Raw genomic sequence first — 23,745 nt, 5'->3', positions numbered from 1 at the left:
GTTACACAAAGCCGTTTCTCTGGTGAGTTACACAGCAGCTGTTTCTCTGGTGGGTTACACAGCAGCTGTTTCTCTGGTTAGTTACACAGCAGGTGATTCTCTGGTGAGTTACACTGCTTACATTTCTCTGGTGAGTTACACAGCAGCTGTTTCTCTGGTGAGTTACACTGTTTACATTTCTCTGTTGAGTTACACAGCAGCTGTCTCTCTGGTGGGTTACATAGCCTATGTTTCTCTGGTGGGTTACACAGCTTACGTTTCTCTGGTGGGTTACACAGCAGCTGTTTCTCTGGTGCGTTGCATGGCCTATGTTTCTCTGGTGGGTTACACAGCAGCTGTTTCTCTGGTGGGTTACACAGCAGTTGTTTCTCTGGTGGGTTACACAGCCTACGTTTCTCTGGTGAGTTACACAACAGCTGTTTCTCTGTTGGGTTACACAGCCTACTTTTCTCAGGTGAGTTACACAGCTGACATTTCTCTGGTGGGTTACACAGCAGCTGTTTCTCTGGTGAGTTACACTGTTTACATTTCTCTGGTGAGTTACACAGCAGCTGTCTCTCTGGTGGGTTACACAGCAGCTGTTTCTCTGGTGGGTTACACAGCCTACGTTTCTCTGGTGAGTTACACAACAGCTGTTTCTCTGTTGGGTTACACAGCAGCTGTTTCTCTGGTGAGTTACACAGCAGCTGTTTCTCTGGTGGGTTACATAGCTTATGTTTCTCTGGTGGGTTACACAGCTTACGTTTCTCTGGTGGGTTACACAGCAGCTGTTTCTCTGGTGAGTTACACAGCCTACGTTTCTCTGGTGAGTTACACAGCAGCTGTTTCTCTGGTGAGTAACACAGCAGCTGTTTCTCTGGTGGGTTACACAGCTGACGTTTCTCTGGTGGGTTACACAGCAGCTGTTTCTCTGGTGAGTTACACAGCCTACGTTTCTCTGGTGAGTTACACAGCAGCTGTTTCTCTGGTGAGTAACACAGCAGCTGTTTCTCTGGTGGGTTACACAGCTGACATTTCTCTGGTGGGTTACACAGCTGACGTTTCTTTGGTGGGTTACACAGCAGCTGTTTCTCTAGTGAGTTACACAGCAGCTGTTTCTCTCAGAAGTAGCAGGTTGTTTACCTTGTCATCAGATTTTACTCTCTCTCTCTCTCTCTCTCTCTCTCTCTGAATCTCTCTGTCTCCGCTGTTGTCAGGGTAACATCTGTCTCCATGCTCCAGTGACATGTGTAGAACAGTGACGAAGGAGAGAAGGATGAGGGAAGGAGAGAAGGATTAAGGGAGAGAAAGAGAGCAAGGGATGGCTTTACGCACGTGTGCCCCAGTGACAGATGGACTTGTGCCCACTCTGGGCCAAGGCCACAGAGGGTGCACAATCATTGTGTGTGTGAACAGCGTATAGTCAGGTGTTCCAAGCCCTACAGCAGCAGTGCTGGCCCTAAGTTCCCAATGTCCCATTGTGACAGAGAGAGTGACTCCTCAGTGTCCCCGTATCTCCTCTCGTTTCAATAGGAGTGTGTTGCTCCTCATCAAAGGTTCTTTGTGTTTGGAACTGTTGGAGTGGGGTTGTGTACAAGGAGTAAAGTACCACATTCAGGGTGTGTGTATGCGCTCATGTTGACACTACAGTATGTAGCTGTGTTCGTGTAGTCACGTGGAGTGACTAGGTATGGAGTGGTTGGTAAATACTGTGTGTTTCACGGATGAAGAAGCAGCACGTGCCACCAACAGGCCTGCATTGCTCACTGACTCTGTCCCTGACTCATATCCTGTGTGACTGTGTCTCAGTGTGGTCCAGTGCATCTGAATAAAGCTCATCAACAGTCTTCCTTTCATGTCTCCTGCCCTGGTCGTAGCCTCCTGGTGGTTCCAACATGGTTGACTCTGTCACTAGGGTCCAGCTAGAGCTTTAAGATTCATAATAATCTGTTTTTCCTCTAGTGTCGTCATCAGAATGGCTTAGTGGACAATGGAACCTAAAAGCATGTATTGTGAATACTAGGATAATATTATGCGGGAGTGTGGGGGTTTGTGAAGCTCAGTTGGTAGAGCTTGTAACACCAGGGTAGTGGGTTCGGTTCCCGGGACCACCACTTATGTCAAATTGATGCACACATGACACATCTGTTAAATGGCCTATGTACAGTACCAGTCAAAAATGTCATAGTATTTATGTTTTCACTATTATTCTACAATGTAGAAAATAGTCCAAATTAAAAAATACCCTGGAATGAGTAGGTGTGTCCAAACTTTTGTCTGGTATTGTATATTATTTGACTATTTACTGTTGGAGGGACCTCCACGTTCAGACAGAGCACCAGGTGCAGTCTAGCCACAGTTCTGTAGATGTAAAGAGCTTTGGGTGTGTGTGTGTCTGTTTTGGTGTGTGTTTGAAAACGGTAACTTCCTCACAGCACAAAGCACCAGGTGGGTCCAGCCTGTGTGATAACCATGCCAATGGAGGGTGTGTGTGTGTGTTTCGGCAGAGAAGCCTGCTGTGAATCTCTTCTATTCATCAGATTCTGGCCAGTCTTTTCTGGTTCGACCGACCGACAGACCGACAGACAGACAGATGGAGACCAGACGTTCATGTTCAGCGATTAGTGTCTCTTCCCACTTGAATCCAGAGCCACCCCTCATTGTGATTATCCTTCTCCACATCAGATAAATCCTCAATGATTTTAAACCTCTATACTGACTGTTTTCATCCACAGAATCCTACGGACATGAACAGGCTGTAAGGCAGTAGGTTCTCTACCTACGGTTCTAACTCCTGTGGTAACTGTGTGCTAGGAGCTATAATTCTGACAAGTCTCTATGGATCAGAACAGGAGAACTCTAATCCCTATCTGGCCTCAGAGCCGGCAGAACTTCTCACTGAGGGAGTCTAGTGGATTTGATCCTCTCTGGTCACTTTCTTGGTTCTGCCTTTAACTGACTCTGGATCAGCTTTCTGGAGCACCGGTCCCTATTTGACCTATTATGTGTTGGGTTTTAGGGGCAGAAAGTTAGTACACATTTATTACGTTACATACAACCAGAAAGAGATAGAAATGAACGTGAGCTGTTGTGCTCTTGCTAATGTCACTTGACCCTTCAAATGTGTGAACTCACCTCAGTACAGTAACACTACATAGTGTCCCTGTATGGAACGCCAGCCCAGAATCTGTTTGCCCGTATTCTACATGCCTGTGGCGAGACCTGGGAATGACCTCTGGGAATGGTTTTGTCGGCAGTGAGCGTCACACTGCTGGAATGTTGGGCCCCTCGTTCATTTTCAGATGAGGAAACACGTTTTCTCTTTTCTCCCTTACTGCCATGACAACTGCCGCCAAAACCAGCAGAGAGAGAAATGGGGAAATATCCTTCTGTGCGTCTGTCTCTCCGTTTGAAACAAAATACCCACTACATGAGTGGAGAAGATTAGATTACACACCTTTCTTCCCTCCCTGTCATGATTGTCTTATTTAGAAGCATATTCATAGTTCAGAGACCAGGGTATTCCTGTTTGGTTTAATTGACAGTCTCTTATCAATATAAGTATACATTTAAAGGATCCTTGACAGGATAGAATTTGCATACAGATGTGAGCGATGTGTATCATTGTGTTACGAGACCCTTGGGTAGACTGATATTTAATCAGTGGGGCATTTTGGTGCGGCTTGTAAATTCTGTGTTTGTGGGGAAGGTGTTATTGAAATGTGATAGTGTGTTGCTCTACCCCTGTCTCTACCTCCCTCCTCCTCTCTCTTTCTTCCGTCTCTGTGTCTCAGTGTGGTAGAACAGTTGTGTTGATAATTCTGTGGCAGCAGTGCTGGCTTCTCTCTGGGGAGCCTTTCTCTTCTCTCCTGTTTTCTCCTCCTGTGTTGATTAGGAGACAGAGTCTGGAACAGAGCCAACGGTCTAATTACTGCCTCCATGCCCAACATGCGCGAGAGAGAGAGATGGAAAATAGGGAGAGAGAGAAAATATGTAGCGAGAGAAAGAGGGAAAATAGGTAGAGAGAGAGAAAACAATGTAGAGGTAGAGAGAGAAAATATGTAGCGAGAGAAAGAGGGAAAATAGGTAGAGAGAGAAAATATGTAGCGAGAGAAAGAGGGAAAATAGGTAGAGAGAGAAAATATGTAGAGAGAAAGAGGGAAAATAGGTAGAGAGAGAAAATATGTAGAGAGAGGGAAAATAGGTAGAGAGAAAATATGTAGAGAGAGAAAGAGGGGAAATAGGTAGAGAGAGAAAGAGGGGAAATAGGGAGAGAAAATAGGGAGATAGGGAAAATAAGGAGAGAGATTGAAAATAGGGAGAGAGAGAGGGCGGGGATAGAGAGAGAGAGGGAGAGGGAGAGAGAGGGAGAGAGAGAGGGAGGGATGGAGAAAATAGCTAGAGGAGAGAGAGGGAAAATAGGGACAGAGAGAGAGGGAAATAGGGAGAGCGAGAGAGGGAAAATAGGGAGAGCAAGGGAAAATAGGGAGGAGAGAGGGAAATAGGGAGGGAGAGAGAGAAAATAGAGAGAGAGGGAAATAGGGAGAGAAAAAAAACTATAGGGAGAGAGAGGGGGAAATGGGGAGGGGGAAATGGGGAGAAAGAGAGAGGGGAAAATAGGGAGAGAGAAAAAATAGAGAAAGAGAGAAAATGGAGAGAGAGAGAGAAAGGGAAATAGGGGGAGAGAGGGAAAATAGGGGGAGAGAGGGAAAATAGGGGGAGAGAGAAAATAGGGAGAGAGAGAGGGAAAATGGGGGAGAGAGAGAGGGGGAAAGGAGGGAGAGAGAAGGAAAATAGGGAGAGAAAGAGAGGGGAAATGGGGAGAGAGAAAGAGGGGGAAAGGAGGGGGAGAGAAGGAAAATAGGGAGAGGGAAGGAAAATAGGGAGAGAGAGAGAGGGGAAAGGAGGGAGAGGGAAAATAGAGAGTGAGAGAAAGAGGGAAAATAGGTAGAGGGAAAGAGAAAATAGGTGGGAATCAGCCACAACACGTTAACTTAGCTCTATACAGGCTATATAGAGTCCTTATCACTGTGAATCAGCCACAACACGTTAACTTAGCTCTATACAGGCTATATTGAGTCCTTATCACTGTGAATCAGCCACAACACGTTAACTTAGCTCTATACAGGCTATATAGAGTCCTTATCACTGTGAATCAGCCACAACACGTTAACTTAGCTCTATAGAGTCCTTATCACTGTGAATCAGCCACAACACGTTAACTTAGCTCTATAGAGTCCTTATTACTGTGAATCAGCCACAACACGTTAACTTAGCTCTATACAGGCTATATAGAGTCCTTATCACTGTGAATCAGCCACAACACGTTAACTTAGCTCTATACAGGCTATATAGAGTCCTTATCACTGTGAATCAGCCACAACACGTTAACTTAGCTCTATACAGGCTATATAGAGTCCTTATCACTGTGAATCAGCCACAACACGTTAACTTAGCTCTATACAGGCTATATAGAGTCCTTATCACTGTGAATCAGCCACAACACGTTAACTTAGCTCTATACAGGCTATATAGAGTCCTTATCACTGTGAATCAGCCAAAACCAGTTAACTTGTCTATATACTGGCTATATGGAGTCCTTATCACTGTGAATCAGCCAAAACCAGTTAACTTGTCTATATAGAGTCCTTATCACTGTGAATCAGCCAAAACCAGTTAACTTGTCTATATACTGGCTATATAGAGTCCTTATCACTGTGAATCAGCCACAACACGTTTTAGATGTTGTCACCTATTGTGAATAAATTTGAGGGAATATCTCATCAATGGTGATCTTGTGTTGTCTGAATCTGATAAACTAAGACTTTCATCTTGTTGAAGCTAGTAGAGACTTTGTAAAGCTTGAAGCTCTGTATTAAGGGTATAACCAGTAATGCAACAAGGATGACACACATCCTGTCCATATCCCGTGAAATCCTTTTAGTTCCTGAGTCGATTTTGTTTTGTGACTGTAATTGGGAGCGGTGTCCCTGTCTCTGTGTGTGTGTCTCCGTACACTTCACTGACATTTTCTGCTCCATGGATTTCAGAACAAAATGGCCTCCCATGTAGGCTGGAAGATGCATGCCCTTTATTCAACCCCCTGACTACAGACAAAAAGAGTACACACACATACACACACGCCCGAATGGCCTGAGACCCAAACAGTAATGCATAAGACAGACAGACGGACACACAGTCCCATGGTCCCGTTGGTGGTATGTAGAAACAGATATTTGATTTTGTGTTTTCTTCACAGCAAAAGCCTCCTAACGCCGACTGGCGCTTCACCCAAGGACAAAGACCTGGACCCAGTGGGTGAGTACATAGAGAGAGAGAGAGAGAATCTCACACACACACTGTGTATTCATGACGAGTAACTGAGCTTTGCTGTTGCTCAGAGGCTTTCAGAGGGAAGGAGGGCAACAGAGGAGTGAGCAGAGCAAGAGAGTGAGGCCTGGAGATGGGGAGACAAAGCGATGGATAGCGAGAGAGATGGAGAGATGGGTGAAGGGAGTGAGGAGAGGAAGCAGTAGGAACATACAGTTCTCAGCGGTGATGACATAAGATACTGAGGCACAGAGACTTTGAAGATAACGGAGAGATTCCATCTGAGCTCTGATTCCTCTGAGTGAACAGTCAGATTCTTCTCCCTTTCCCGAGTGTCTCTCCTGCCTGTCTCCAGGCTGTTCTCTCCCTCACATACAAAATGGCTTCCATTCCTCTCCCTCCTTCCCTCTGCTCAGAGCCTGTGTGCCATCACTCAGTACTGCTCATGAGAGGAGGGTACCAGAGTGAGGGGGGAGGGGACCAGAGTGACAGGGAGGGGACCAGAGTGACAGGGAGGGGAGAACATAAGCGCACAGATTTCTAACCTCCACATTGTGTCTCATTGATCGCTGTGTTTCCATCTGGGTGATTGCATTTGATTGACCACTTGTGATTTACTGTTTGACATCAATGATTGGCTGTTTCATAGCGGTAGCTGGGGAATTGCATCTACCGACACCAATCAGTGTGTGTGTAACTGTGTGTGAGTAACTGTGTGTGACTGTGTGCCCCTTCATTGCTTATTCAGCCGCATTGTGTTCCAAATTGCTGCAGCAGGTTCCACAACAGAACATTACACAATACATTCCATGCGTCCTCATCTGAAATCATCAACCATCTGGGAGAGGAAACTCTCTCCTCTCCTAGCCTGCTTTTCTTGCGCACACACAAACCCACGCACGTACACACACACACACGCAAACCCACACACGTACACACACACGCAAACCCACGCACGTACACACACACACACACACACACACACAAACCCACACACACAAACCCACGCAAGTACACACACACGCACACACAAACCCACGCACGTACACACACACACGCAAACCCACACACGTACACACACACACACACAAACCCACGCACGTACACACACACACACAAACCCACGCAAGTACACACACACACACACGCAAACCCACACACGTACACACACACACACGCAAACCCACGCACATACACACACACACACAAACCCACGCACGTACACACACACACACACACACACACAAACCCACACACGTACACACAGACGCACGCACACACACATGCACGCACACACGCCCGCACACACACACACGCACGTACACACACAACCCCACGCACGCACATACACACACACACAACCCCACGCACACACACAACCCCACCCACGCACGCACACACACACACACACACACACACACAACCCCACCCACCCATCCACGCACGCACACACACAACCCAACGCATGCACGTACACACACACAACCGCACGCACACAACACAACACATAAACGCACACAAACGCAACACACGCACGTACAGACACGCAACACAAACGCACGCACGTACACAACACACACAAGGCAGCTTTAGCAGGGAACAAAGACACAACAGCTGTCCATGCTGGATGCCACTGTGGTTGTGGATACATTGGAAGTGGTCCATTTGGAAAACTTGGCTTCTCTTTGAAATGTTAGATGGATGTCACAGGCGCTACATTTTTCACAGGAGAGTGGAGTGCCGCTGAGTTGATATTGCCTGATCTTCCCCTAGCCTGTAGATCCTGAGGAAATAGAAGTCACAACACTTCTCTTGTGTTTCCAGTCCCTGCAACTACCATGGTGATCACATAAGATGGCCGCAGAAGCGAAGCATAAGGTATCAACATGTGTATAGTATACAGTGTGGTCACTTTATCCCCTTAACAACTGTTCTGGATCGATTTTGTTGAGTCATTGGTAAATGGGTAATGGTGGAGCTGAGGTAAGGGAAAATGATCCGACACCAGTTGTTAAGGGCAGAGAGTAGCCACAGCTTGGTAGGTAGTGCTCTGCAGTGTTGTGTGTAGGTATCCCTGATCCTTTTGCTAAGGCGCAAATTCACTAGCCTGTGCCGAGCTGGGCTGTTGGTCCCTCTGCGATAGTGAGACTTTGATGGGGATCTCTGATTGGTTCCCTCGTGTGTAGTGGGATGCTTCGAGTTTCTTCACTGTCTGTATTTTGTGGAGTTTTACTTCGCATGGTGTGGTTGTGTAATCAAAGACTGTGGTCTCAAATCTCTGAAGAATAGTTGTCCTTGTTTTTAGTTTGGTGTAAAATATGTTTTATCCCAAATAGAGATTCCTTTGATGTGTTGAGTTTGCTTCTTTCCCCAGACACACTGACACTCTATGGGGGTTCTTCTGCGCTTTCCCTGGTGGCCAGAAAAGAGGGTTTTGAAACGACTGTGTGATGATGGATGGAACCCAGCTGGCTGAGAAGGGGGTTGAACAGGACCTTGTAAAGAAGGACAGGAATAACGCCTACTTCTCTGTAGAAGGATTGGACAGGAATAACGCCTACTTCTCTGTAGAAGGATTGGACAGACAGATTGGACAGACAGATTGGACAGGAGTAACCCATAGTTGAATTGGACAGTAGAGTCGAGGAAGCAGTTTGAAGGCCTCCTCATAGATAAGAGGGTTATTTCATGCATGGTTACAGTAGCAGCTCTTACTGACCAGTGAGAATGATCCCTCTGAGCATGAATAGTAATCATCCTAGCCACAGGAAGAGATAGTCCTGACCGCAGGGAGTGATAGAGCAAGGAGAGGCTAATTAGCGACAAACAAGGCCTCCTCATCTCTCCAATCCACCAAAGGAAACTAATCAAAATGGCCTCCCAGCTGCCTCCACTGACCCCACTTTAACCTTGTCTGGTTCTCATTTGAGATGCTGGCAGTGGTCAAACATGTAAGACTGTCTCACGCTTTGGCACATCAGTCATTTTTTGGCAGAAAATGAAATGTGGGTAAAAATTTGGCAGAACATTTTGGCAAGCTGGATCACCCTTGTTTTTACAAAAACATGCTCAATCTCTATCCTCACATGGTTTGATGCCATTCCATTGGCTCCGTTCAAGCCATTATTATGAACCGTCCTCCCCTCAGCAGCCTCCAGTGCTCTCATATGTAACGGTTTTATTGGCATGGGAAACATATGTTAACATTCCCAAAGCAAGTGAAGTAGATAATAAACGAAATCCTACTCCCCCTGCTCCATGTACTTTAGTCCAATGGGTTTTTTAATTGGCATTCAGTTATTTTTTTAAACTGCAGTCCATAACACGCATTCATCTTATTTTTACTGCTGCTCGTATAAGTCAGGAAGCTGGACCTGAGACCTTTTTAACCCCTCGCGTGCCATTCTCTTTCCTCCCTGGGGCTTCAAACAGGGGCACAGCCTTTACCTACAACTAGTGGTGTCATTAGTTACTTGGGAAAGTAATAATACATTACATTTACTTGTTACATTTGTGCGTCGCCCTATGGAGTCCCACACAAAATCATAAAAAAAGCTATATTACTTTACGCTAGTTTCATTTTTTTTTTTTTAAAATCTCATTGTTTGTTTGACTGTCGGAGGGAGCAAGGCGAACCGCGCACACTCAGACTACTTTCTAACTCAGGTTTAATCACTAGTTCCTCCTTTCATCTGGGACTCTGCTTCCCTGTGCTAGTCTACAAGTTCTGCACTATCTATGGGCTGCTTAATTAGCCATATATACTGTAAGCCAAACATCTGTACAGATTTCCTATCTTTTCATTCAAAATCTTTTTCCCGAGACGTCAATTCTGGTTATAGACTGCATGTACACGGACCTATAGAGATGTATAGAGGGCACACTTGCCACTAGACGGGGAAGCCCTCTATGTTTTACTTTCCTTGTCATGTTTTGTGTTTCTTGTGGACCCCAGGAAGAGTAGCTGCTGCTTCTAGAAAAAGCTAATGGGGATCCAATTAAAACAAAACAAATATCACAGAAGTGATCAATGGCCAGAGGTCAGAGGAGTGCCCTCTATACATTTCTATGGAAAGCAGCTGTCATGGCTTTTCTCCAAATGTCCTTTCTTTGCTTGCTAGTGCTGAGCGATTAGTGCTTTTTAAGGTCTGTACGATTTTGATTATTTAAAAAACAAACATGAAATGCACTATGCATTATGTGGGTTGAATGCTGTAACAACACAGACTGAAACAATTAATAAAAGTCCCATGATAGTAGTGACTGTCCATTACTACTTATCACCATCATTTATTCACATTACGTTACTTTAATCAAATACTTCAGTTGTTGTGTATGTTACATGAGTTTTATTCGATTACTTTATTACGTATATTATTTATTATTTATATGATTTATTTCAAAGTAAATGAGGCATACTTTTATGAGTGCTGAACACCAACTATCAATCACTTAGATCATGTATTTTTAGGTAGAGATACTTTGTGAAGCAACTGCTCTCTATCCCTCTCCATGTCTGCCCCACACAGTAGTAGGCGCGCAATGGATTATGGTCATGTAGTTAATTACCACGTCTTCTGTGCTAAACTATGTAGAATATTGGCCTATTGGAAACTACAACTTCCAACTACGTTGCCCAGTTCAGACTTGATCTGATTTATCTCTAAAGAAACTGTGCATTTAGTTCACAGAAAAAATGATACGAACAAAATGGAATTCAAATAATTGAATTGACGTCGGTCAATTAGTTGTTTTAAAAAACGAAAAATAACCTAAAATGTCACGGAATTGCTCAGCACTACCGTTCACTCCAGAACTAAATGAGGAAACAAGTGGAGACCAGATCACGGAAACATGCACCCCGTAGAGATATGATTCTGAAAGTAACGCACGCGTAGCGTTGTTTGACAAAGTAACTGTAAAAAGTAATCTGATTATGTAACCCCCAATACTGCCCACAACCTCCTGGAGCTAATGAACTACTGATTTAGGTCGTCAAACAGCTGCTGAAGAGACTGGTGTGGGTGAAAACCATCAGTCGACTGCTTCGAGGAAATGCCCGTGCCTATAGGACTCTGTGAGATATGGCAGGGTAGGGAATGTTGGAGAACAGGGACATTGTAAAGCCCAGGCAGTCAGATACAGAACTGAAGAACCCAGAAAACAAACTGCAGAGTATCAGTGGCCTTCTCCGTTAGGTCTTGTGAAACAGGACGGGACTAGCAGAACTTTTTGACCTAAATGTTTGTTTGTGTGTGTGTGCATGTGTATGTGTGTGTGTGCACGTGCGCGTGTATGTGTAAGAAGGTGAGCATTCTAGAGAGCAGGTCTACTCCTTCCTTTGTTCCTCTACATGCTGATTACAGACTAAAAAACAACCCTTTGAAGATCAACATTGCCCATATGGAAATGTTCAACGTGTGTGTGTGTGTGTCTCTGTGTGTGTCTCTCTGCGTGTGTCTCTCTGCGTGTGTCTCTCTGCGTGTGTCTCTCTGCGTGTGTGTCTCTGCGTGTGTCTCTGCGTGTCTCTCTGCGTGTGTCTCTCTGCGTGTGTCTCTCTGTGTGTCTCTGTGTGTGTCTCTGCGTGTGTCTGTGTTTAGCCAGCTGTTCCTTTTTAATGTGTTGCCATTAAGGTTTCATCCGATTTACTACATGGTGCTGTGCTAGTGGACATGCTAGAGAGAGTGAGGATGTACTGAAGTGTGTGATCATGCGTGCACATGACTGTGTGTGTGTTTGTACATCATCTTCGGATGTACACGCAGGCTGTGTCTACTCATGATCAGACGCTGTGACTTGACATCATAAACCACCAAACGTCACACCAGGGACCAGCAACACAACAAAACACTCTCAAAAGACTAGAGTTCCAAAATGGCTGCCAGTTGTTGACTTATGTGTCCTCTCTCTCTCTCTGTCCTTGCAGGGCTGGAGGCCCCCCTGAAATGGCCATGGGAACCGGACCCTGGCCCAACCCCCCCACCGAGGCCGAGCAGCTCCAAGCCCTGATGGCCGCCGCCAACGGTGAGTCCAACACTTCTCCATTCATCTCTCTATCCCATCTCTCCATCCTTATTCCAATCCTCTACCACTCTCTCTATCCCTCTCTTTCCATCACCACATCACCCATCTTCATTTGTTTTTATCCCCCTCTCTCCCTCAATGTGGTGGGGTACAGGGGAAGGGAGGGAGGGGTCATGTTCCTGTTATGTTAGAGGGCATGAAGCCAGACTCATTGATAAAGATGTCCATGACCCATTGTACAGAGAGACAGACAGACAAACTTCAATAAGAAGTCTTAGCACATAGACTTCTGTCATTGTTTCATTGTTATTTCTACCATTGACACATCAATCCTCCCACGCACACACATATACCCCTCCCTCCAAGACACTGCTCACACACCCCGGATGTGATCTTACGGGTTCCATTAGGAGAATGATAGAATGACTCTGGCTGGATAGTGTGTCTGTCATCACAGTGAGAAAGAGGAAACACTCTCTGTGCAGGTTCAGACAGAGCCAGGGCACAGCTACCAGACGAGTCATATTAACAACAAGAAACACAGCTACCAGACGAGTCATATTAACAACAAGAAACACAGCTACCAGACGAGTCATATTAACAACAAGAAACAGAGGTCCCAGACAAGTCATATTAACAACAAGAAACAGAGGTACCAGACGAGTCATATTAACAACAAGAAACACAGCTACCAGACGAGTCATATTAACAACAAGAAACAGAGGTACCAGACGAGTCATATTAACAACAAGAAACACAGCTACCAGACGAGTCATATTAACAACTAGAAACAGAGGTACCAGACGAGTCATGTTAACTAGAAATGGAGGCTACCAGACGAGTCCTATTAACAACAAGAAACAGAGGCTACCAGACGAGTCATGTTAACTAGAAATGGAGGCTACCAGACGAGTCCTATTAACAACTATAAACGGAGGCTACCAGACGAGTCATATTAACAACTAGAAACGGAGGCTACCAGACGAGTCATGTTAACAACTATAAACAGAGGCTACCAGACGAGTCATATTAACAACTAGAAACTGAGGCTACCAGACGAGTCATATTAACAACTAGAAACAGAGGCTACCAGACGAGTCATGTTAACAACAAGAAACGGAGGCTACCAGACGAGTCATGTTAACAACTAGAAACGGAGGCTACCAGACGAGTCATGTTAACTAGAAACTGAGGCTAGCAGACGAGTCATGTTAACTAGAAACGGAGGCTACCAGACGAGTCATGTTAACTAGAAACGGAGGCTACCAGACGAGTCATGTTAACTAGAAACAGAGGCTAGCAGACGAGTCAGAAACAGAGGCTACAACAGAAACGGAGGCTCATCATTAACAACTAGAAACGGAGGAGGTCACGAGTCATGTTAACAACTATAGAACAGAGGCTACCAGACGGAGTCAGTCATGTTAACTAGAAAACTACCAGGCGGGTCATATTAACAACTAGAAACAGAGGCTACCAGACGAGTCATATTAACAACTAGAAACAGAGGCTAACATATTAACAACTAGAAACAGAGGTACCAGACGAGTCATATTAACAACTAGAAACAGAAGTACCAGATGAGTCATATTAACAACTAGAAACAGAAGTACCAGACGAGTCATATTAACAACTAGAAACAGAGGCTACCAGACGAGTCATATTAACAACTAGAAATAGAGGTACCAGACGAGTCATATTAACAACTAGAAACAGAGGCTACCAGACGAGTCATATTAACAACTAGAAACAGAGGTACCAGACGAGTCATGTTAACTAGAAATGGAGGCTACCAGACGAGTCCTATTAACAACAAGAAACAGAGGCTACCAGACGAGTCATGTTAACTAGAAATGGAGGCTACCAGACGAGTCCTATTAACAACTATAAACGGAGGCTACCAGACGAGTCATATTAACAACTAGAAACGGAGGCTACCAGACGAGTCATGTTAACAACTATAAACAGAGGCTCATGTCATATTAACAACTAGAAACTGAGGCTACCAGACGAGTCATATTAACAACTAGAAACAGAGGCTACCAGACGAGTCATGTTAACAACAAGAAACGGAGGCTACCAGACGAGTCATGTTAACAACTAGAAACGGAGGCTACCAGACGAGTCATGTTAACTAGAAACGGAGGCTACCAGACGAGTCATGTTAACTAGAAACAGAGGCTAGCAGACGAGTCATGTTAACAACAAGAAACGGAGGCTAGCAGACGAGTCATGTTAACAACTAGAAACGGAGGCTACCAGACGAGTCATGTTAACAACTAGAAACGGAGGCTACCAGACGAGTCATGTTCACAACTAGAAACGGAGGCTAGCAGATGAGTCATGTTAACTAGAAACAGAGGCTACCAGACGAGTCATGTTAACAACTAGAAACGGAGGCTAGCAGACGAGTCATGTTAACTAGAAACTGAGGCTACCAGGCGGGTCATATTAACAACTAGAAACAGAGGCTACCAGACGAGTCATATTAACAACTAGAAACAGAGGCTACCAGACGAGTCATATTAACAACTAGAAACAGAGGTACCAGACGAGTCATATTAACAACTAGAAACAGAAGTACCAGATGAGTCATATTAACAACTAGAAACAGAGGCTACCAGACGAGTCATATTAACAACTAGAAATAGAGGTACCAGACGAGTCATATTAACAACTAGAAACAGAGGCTACCAGACGAGTCATATTAACAACTAGAAACAGAGGTACCAGACGAGTCATATTAACAACTAGAAACGGAGGGTTTAGAATGTTATCAAAGGCAGATGGTGCTTTAGGTAGTGCATTAATAATAATTTAGGAGATAGCCCAGTCAGTTAGCAGATAGCCCAGTCAGTTAGCAGATAGCCCAGTCAGTTAGGGTAGCAGAAACAGCCATGTCAAATCAGCTATTGTCCCAGCTTCTTTTATCCGTAGTCTAATTCTACTAGCTTGTGTGGTTGCGTTTGTGTGTGAGCGTGCGTGCGTGTAGTGGAGGCAGAGAGCAGGGAACGGGGTCGGGATGTGTGTGTGTCCCTGTAGCTCTGGTCTGGGAGAGAATTATGAGCTAGCAGCTAGGTCACTCACACACATACATTCAGAAATGAACACACACACATGCACATCATGAATTCACAAGTTTCTCCACCTTGACAAAAGGTCTCTGCCTTTTATTATTTTAGTCTCTCTCGATTCACTTAATTTCAGTCCAATTAGCTTTGCATAAACACACACGTTTACCAAGCAACATATAGAAGTGATCATTGAAATCCTAACAAATGGAAACAATCAATGTATTATACAAGTCATCTCTGCCGTGTCAGAACATCTTGTTAATATGTTCTATCTCCTCTCTGCTCTCCTCCTCCCCGCTCTGCCCCTCTTCTCCCCAGAAGTGAGCGAAGCGACCGCCACCCTGGGACCAGGCACCATGGGTCTAAGCACCCGTTACAGTCCCCAGTTCACCCTGCAGCACGTGCCCGACTACCGTCAGAACGTCTACATCCCTGGCAGCACGGCCACCCTGACCTCCAACCCCCAGCAGCAGCAGCAGCAGCAACAGCAGATGCTGATGCAGCAGCAAATGGCAGCCCAACAACAGGCCCTGCAGGCCCAGCCCTCCGAGGCCTCGGCTCAGCCTGAACCCCCCAAGGCTGCCCAGACCCCCGCCTCCAAGAAGAAGTCCACCAAGAAGGAGAAGAAGTAGGATGGATGGAAGGACGAACGATGAATGGATAGATATGGAGTATACGATGAGAAGAGAACAACCCGATGAGAAATTAAATTTAACCACAGGAGGCTGCTGAGGGGAGGAATGCTCGTAATGGCCGGAACAGAGCGAATGGAATGGCATCAAAGACATGGAAACCATGTGTTTGATACCATTCCTCTCCAGCCATTACCACAAGCCTGTCCTCCCCAATTAAAGTGCCACCAACCTCCTGTGAATTGAACCCTCGCTCACCCCCACTTTTCCACACAATGCGTTTACTCTAACCATGGTTGGAATTGTATTGGTCACGCTCATATGATAACACAAAATATGGAGATGGTTTGGGAATGTTTGTTTTTGGGCTCTTGAATCTGGAAAGGGTTGAAGGTTTGCAAACTGCATGGACATTTTATTTATGTTTTCTTTCTGAAGGCTAGCTAGAAACGGTTGTTTTAGTTTTCTTTCTGAAGGCTAGATAGAAATGGTTGTTTTTGTTTTCTTTCTGAAGGCTAGATGGAAACGGTTGTTTTTGTTTTCTTTCTGAAGGCTAGATAGAAACGGTTGTTTTTGTTTTCTTTCTGAAGGCTAGCTAGAAACGGTTGTTTTTGTTTTCTTTCTGAAGGCTAGCTAGAAACGGTTGTTTTTGTTTTCTTTCTGAAGGCTAGATGGAAACGGTTGTTTTTGTTTTCTTTCTGAAGGCTAGATAGAAACGGTTGTTTTTGTTTTCTTTCTGAAGGCTAGATAGAAACGGTTGTTTTTGTTTTCTTTCTGAAGGCTAGCTAGAAATGGTTGTTTTTGTTTTCTTTCTGAAGGCTAGATAGAAACGGTTGTTTTTGTTTTCTTTCTGAAGGCTAGCTAGAAACGGTTGTTTTTGTTTTCTTTCTGAAGGCTAGATAGAAACGGTTGTTTTTGGAAAGCCTGTGTTCTGTTCTACTCAACAGCAAAGTATTAATGGTATTTCCTGGTAAGGAAGACTGGAGTTGGGGTGGGGGGGGGGTCAATTAATTTGGATTCACTTCAGACAACAGATTGAGTGTAAGAAACCTTGCTGGGGTAACAAGGTTCACCCAGTGACGTATTCACAGGTTGATATTTTAACCATGTTCCCTAAGATGTTTCATGTTGGATTTGTAATTGTTTATTTTCCTGAGTTGGAAAGTAGATCAGTGTTGACTATAGTAGATGACTATAGTATAGATTCCTATATAGCAGTTCTAAAACCAATCTGTGCGGCACTCAGTTGAATATGAAAATCCTGACGTGAGCGTCGAGCCTCCACCGCTATATAGGATCAGCCTCATAGGATCCTACACCACAGCTCTTTGGAACACAAGGGTATCGTGTCCACTGGGAGTATTCTACTCCTCTGCATGTTCCTATAGCTTCAAACCACAGACCTTCTAGAAGATTCAACAATGCATTGCTTAAGCGTTGCAAAGAGGACGACCACCTTAACTCCTCTCCGAAAAATACTGGTTGATAAATGCACTTTGTAGCATTTATCTGACGTGGTAGCGAAAAATTATAAATATGATTTTGTAAGCATTAGTTAAATGGTAAGATTAGAATATTTTGTTGTTTTTTATGACCTTAGCGTGAACCCTATTAGAGTGATAGGGCAGAGGGGCATGTTATAGTACTATCATCATCCCTATTGGCTGGCTTGGTGACATAGTAGGCACTGCCCTTTTTTTAGAACACCATAGATGGGCATAGAGACCACCTGCTGTCCCTGTATGCCCCCTCCCCTCACTGGCTATCCCACTTCAACCATAGGAGATGAGCTGTAGGGTAAAAAGCCCAAGTAGAGATCTTCAACAAATTGCTGAGAAGTTACACTTCCTAGGTCACTAGGCTCCAGATTGAGTGTTCACCCCTTGCTATGTATCCTGAAGTGCAGATAGTTATATTTCTTGATGTGATAAGACATGTTTTTTGACGACTCAGCAGCATAAGAGTTGTTTAGAAGATAAGTAGGAAGTCTTTACTTTTCCGTCCGTCTGTCAGGCTCCCACCACATGAAGAGGCAGCATGGAGGCAGGGTTCAAGGGGGAGTGGAAAGGGATGGGGTGCGACGTCTGGGTTGGTACCATTAGATTGACTGGGAGGGGGGCAACGACCTTGGCTCTACTCACTGAATGTACATAGGCAAGGTCCACCCCTAAACTTCCTCGAATACACTGACCCAGGTTAGAGGGTGACAGAGCCAAGCCAAGCATCTCTCCATGTCACAGAGGAGATACCACTTCAGAAGAAGGGAGCGGGGACAGAGTTCGCTAGTTCCATTCCTCGCTGTATCTATCCCCTCAGTGTAAATCCACTCTGGTAAAGCGAACCTCAAGCCTCTGCCCTCCACTCCCTGGTCCAGTGAAGGCTCTTCCCCACTGTAAATAAACACTGGTCCTGTCGGTGGCATGAGCCAGTTGTTTGTATAGTACGGACCACGTCCACCATTTTCAAGTGAAAAGTCCTCTCTCCACAAGGCGTGGCTTACTACTGGAATGTGTTGCATTTGTTTTTCAAGAAAAATATGAAAACCGCTGCGAGAAAAAAAGATCTCTGAAATGTTCTTCTACAGTTTGTGTTGCAATGTAGTAACTAAACACCATGAAGGCCAACTAACTAACTCTTCAGTGTAAATAAATAAAGTTGCTAACTTTAGACGATGAGTAAACAGTGACACACATAGACTAGTTAACTTGTGATGTGTTGCGCACATTTTTTGTGTTCATTTTCACTCTCTCCATTTTACCACCCTGTAAAGAAACCAAACAAAAAAAAGTATATTGAAAAAAATGTTTCTATCCTTCTGTAACCTCTTTACGTTTTCTTTCTGTGATTCATATCGCGCATTTGTGCAGGAATGCCTCTCTCTCTCTGTCCATATGAACAAATGATTATAAATATGATATATATGTGTATGTCCGTCTACTGCTGAATTAATCCTCTCCCGTGCTGTGGCCTGATATCTTTCTTATGAAACTCTTAACCCCCCCCCTAATCTCTTATTTGTTATGCTAATATTTATATCGCCGTTTTATTTTCCCTTGAACACTGACGTTTCAAATAAAAGGTTCAGAAATCATTAAACCCTCGTTGTCCGTCTAGAGTCTTTTCTACCGAGCAGCTTGGTTTGTAAGATGGGAAAAATGTATTTTAGTTAAGGGAACTTTATAAATTGTGTTAATAAAATAGTGCAGAATGATACAATATTCAAGACAGTCACTAACAACAATTAGGATCCAACTTAAATTCTACCATATTCATGTATCATGATTATAGATACCCAACTAAGGCATTACAGCACATTAAACAACTAGTAAAGTTGTCCTGGCAGCCACAGTGTTCCAGTCTGTTCTGTTGGCCAGGGTTTTTTAAGTGGCAGTAGTTCTGCATCAGTTTGCTCAGCTTTTATCTGTGACCCAGATCCACCAGACTTCATCAGCACCACGCTATCCCATAATCCTCTGCTCCCAGCAGCCTCAACTCACACGCCCGTTTGAAGTGTCCGCTGCGATGGGGAAACGGGAATGAAAGCGAGATGACAATGTTTCCTCAGCCTCAGTAGAAATGTGACAACTTCCTCCGACAGTCCTCAAAGTGAACGTGGATACACATTATGTAATACATAGCCTATCTGAAGACACATTTTTTTTGTTGTAAATATGTACAGTATGTATTGCAATCGATGGAGCTATACAGAACATTCTATATTATTGAGAGAATGTTAAGCTTTTAGGATACACTACACATTTTATACTAGGTTACACAATCCTATGTAATGGATAAATATCTATAGAATCACATTGATATAATATAGAATCCATCTTTCATTGCTTCCTCTTGACTAGCGTCGCTGGGATCCTAGAGGCTAGATTCAATCCGGACCGCAGAATACCTGCGTTATAATGTGGTTGAAATTTAAAGGTCATTTCTGATTGAGCCGACTTCCTGCTTCCTGTGACTGTGCAACAGGAAGTGAGGCGATGCCTTGGGGGGGAGGGGACACACACACACACACAACAGAATGGGGGGATTGTTCTTTTATCATACACTCATCCCATCTCCCCATCTGGCTTCATTAGGCATATTTCCACCAGTCACACACACACACAAAGAGGTATACACACTCACCATACACAGAGTCACATGAACACATGGATCAGGCATGTGCAGCACTGGAAAGAGCATTAGGGGGATCCCAGTCGTAGCCAGGCTAATGGGAACCTTGACAATAGACCGTCTTTGTGTGGTAATAACGTCAGTCAGACATTCTGGACAAAGGACATCACAGACGTCATCATACCCTGATGGACACACGAGACACACACAACAGACACAGTCTCACACACACCAGACACACACACCAACAGACACAGTCTCACACACACAACAGACTCACACACCAGACTGACACACACCAGACTCATACACACCAGATAGTCACACACACCAGACACAGTCTCACACACCAGACTCACACAGCAGACACAGTCTCACACACCAGACTCACACACACAACAGACTGACACACCAGACTGACACACACCAGACTCATACACACCAGACAGTCTCACACACCAGACACAGTCTCACACACCAGACTCACACACCAGACACAGTCTCACACACCAGACTCACACAACAGACACAGTCTCTCACACAACAGACACAGTCTCACACACACCAGACTCACACAACAGACACAGTCTCACACACACACCAGACTCACACAACAGACACAGTCTCACACACACACCAGACTCACACAACAGACACAGTCTCACACACACACCAGACTCACAACAGACACAGTCTCACACACACCAGATGGTCACACACACCAGACACAGTCTCACACACACCAGATGGTCACACACACCAGACTCAAACACCATACATAGATTTCCACACAGAAACTAAAAATCTAGGATGCATTGTTGAGACAAAGTTATCAAAAACATCCCTTTCGTTTATATAGAAAGTAAAGGCAGAAAACAACTTCCCCTTTCCTCATCTGAACCATCAGGCCACTGCGGAAGAGCAGGGAGGAGGGAACACAGAGGAGGAAATGAAGGCTCTGGGAAACAGGGATCTGATTTCAGGGACAGCCATCTGATCCATGTGAGGAAAGCAGGAAGTAATGAGATATGTGTATGGCGGGACAGGAAGTAAATTTCCCGTGCCATTTTAAGCTCTTTACTCTGCCATTACAACTCAGGCCTGTCCAGAGGGGAGGAACATCCACCTCTACCCAGCACCCCACCCCTGTGTCCACGTCTGGCAGCTGCCCCACTAACAGAGGATGAAGAGCCACAGTGCTTTTATATAGTAATATAGGTCAACACATGTTGTACTATAAAATACAGCCCTGGACAGACACAGGATAAAAGACAATGATAAAGTCTGTGTTATGTCTATGTCTGGTAGAGTTGTAGGTTTCTTCAGGGAGCATCAACAGGTGACCTAAAGATAAATTAAAGATGAGATCATGATATCTGTGTAATGATGACTGCAGCAGAGTTCTGGGACTTGTGACAGAACACAGAGTTCTGGGTAATCTCCACTCTTGAGGCAATAGCCAGCATAGCAGGAGAGACAGAGAAAGAAAGAAAGAAAGAAAGAAAGAAAGAAAGAAAGAAAGAAAGAAAGAAAGAAAGAAAGAAAGAAAGAAAGAAAGAAAGAAAGAAAGAAAGAGATTCCGCTGGCTTGGGAATGATTCATGAAAAATGAACATGGGGGAAAATGGAACATCTGTTTCTGGCTCTCAGACGGGGATTTTTTTTTAATTTTTTTTTTATTTTACCTTTATTTTACCAGGCAAGTCAGTTAAGAACAAATTCTTATTTTCAATGACGGCCTAGGAAAAGTGGGTTAACTGCCTGTTCAAGGGCAGAACGATAGATTTGTACCTTGTCAGCTCGGGGATTCGAACTTGCAACCTTTCGGTTACTAGTCCAACGCTCTAACCACTAGGCTACCCTGCCGCCCCAGGGGAGCAGTTTAGTGTTGGACCATTCTCTCTATGATGGCGCCATCCTTCATGGCTGCCGTCTTGAGACCCAACTTTTCTATTTTGTGATTATTTTGGCGTGTATCCGCTATCATTTCCTCAAAAACTTTTGAACCTCAGATCGGCTTCAACTTTCATCTACATCTGATCTAATCTTCGGCCTACCCAAGAGGAAATGCAAGTTAGAAAGTGACAAGAGATTGAAGTCCTGTTGAGATTAAGGTGAAGGGAAAACTGGCCACCACTTCCCTCCATTCTATTCGTCACTTGATAATAAGCTGAATGACCTCCAATCGCCGATTTGCTACCAACGGGACTCTCGTAATTGCAATATTCTCAGTATTTTTTAAACATGGCTTTCGGACAAGATACCCTCAATGGATTTTCAATTTAGGACATCGGATTCAGGGAACTGCAGAGGGGGAAGAATATGACTCTTCATCAACAACAGATGGAATACCTGATGGTCAAGTGGCGACCCTTCTACCTCCCGAGAGAGTCTTCATCTGTTGTCATGACTGCTGTATATGTTCCACCTCAGGACAACAACAACAACAACAAACTGGCACTTAATGAAAAGTACAAGGCTATGAACGAGCAGGAATCAAATCAAACATTATTTGTTACATGCGCCAAATACAACAAGTGCAGACCTTACCGTGAAACGCAAGCCCTTAACCAACAGTGTAGACCTTACCGTGAAACGCAAGCCCTTAACCAACAGTGTAGACCTTACCGTGAAACGCAAGCCCTTAACCAACAGTGTAGACCTTACCGTGAAACGCAAGCCCTTAACCAACAGTGCAGTTCAAGAAGAGTTAAGAAAATATTTACCAAATAAACTAAAGTCAACAATAATAAAAGGTAACAATAAAATAACAATAACGAGGCTATGTACAGTTGAAGTCGGAAGTTTACATACACTTAGGTTGGAGCCACTAAAACTCGTTTTTCAACCACTCCACAAATGTCTTGTTAACAAACTATTGTTTTGGCAAGTCGGTTAGGACATCTACTTTGTGCATGACACAAGTAATTTTTCCAACAATTGTTTACAGACAGATTATTTCACTTATAATTCACTGTATCATAATTCCAGTGGGTCAGAAGTTTACATACACTAAGTTGACTGTGCCTTTAAACAGCTTGGAAAAATACATAAAATTATGTCATGGCTTTAGAAGCTTCTGATAGGCCAATTGACATAATTTGAGTCAAGCGGAGGTGTACCTGTGGATGTATTTCAAGGCCTACATTCAAACTCTGCCTCATTGCTTGACATCATGGGAAAATCTAAATAAATCAGCCAAGACCTCAAAAGAAAAAGTGTAGACCTCCACAAGTCTGGTTCATCCTTGGGAGCAATTTCCAAATGCCTGAAGGTTCCACGTTCATCTGTACAAAGAACAGTACGCAAGTATAAACCCCATGGGACCACGCAGCCGTCATACCGCTCAGGAAGGAGACGTGTTATGTCTCCTAGAGATGAACATACTTTGGTGTGAAAAGTGCAAATCAATCCCAGAACAACAGCAAAGGACCTTGTGAAGATGCTGGAGGAAACAGGTACAAAAGTATCTACATCGACATAACTTGAAAGGCCGCTTAGCAAGGAAGAAGCCACTGCTCTAAAACCGCCATAAAAAAAGCCAGACTAAAGTTTGCAACTGCACATGCGGACAAAGAC

At 44.3% G+C, this 23,745-nt stretch overlaps 1 protein-coding gene across 22 annotated transcripts in view; it reads left to right on the top strand.

The window, feature by feature from the left end:
* Positions 1-19,135, top strand: part of LOC115123122 (protocadherin gamma-C5-like) — a 216,303-nt gene extending 197,168 nt beyond the window's left edge. For 11 of the 22 annotated variants that reach the window (XM_065018561.1, XM_065018553.1, XM_065018554.1 and 8 more), the window contains exons 2-5: positions 6,239-6,297; positions 8,134-8,187; positions 12,236-12,333; positions 15,726-19,135. In XM_065018561.1, coding sequence (XP_064874633.1) covers positions 6,239-6,297; positions 8,134-8,187; positions 12,236-12,333; positions 15,726-16,039 — 525 coding nt within the window. In that variant the 3' untranslated portion in view covers positions 16,040-19,135. The remainder of the gene's footprint in view (positions 1-6,238; positions 6,298-8,133; positions 8,188-12,235; positions 12,334-15,725) is intronic. The other 11 variants (XM_065018571.1, XM_065018563.1, XM_065018570.1 and 8 more) reach the window with 2 other exon arrangements.
* Positions 19,136-23,745: the final 4,610 nt, after the last annotated feature.

The sequence above is a fragment of the Oncorhynchus nerka genome, linkage group LG5 (assembly GCF_034236695.1).
Source record: "Oncorhynchus nerka isolate Pitt River linkage group LG5, Oner_Uvic_2.0, whole genome shotgun sequence".
Lineage (NCBI taxonomy): Eukaryota > Metazoa > Chordata > Actinopteri > Salmoniformes > Salmonidae > Oncorhynchus > Oncorhynchus nerka.
The sequence above is the reverse complement of the archived record's forward strand: the minus strand, read 5'-3'. Positions and strand labels throughout refer to the sequence as shown.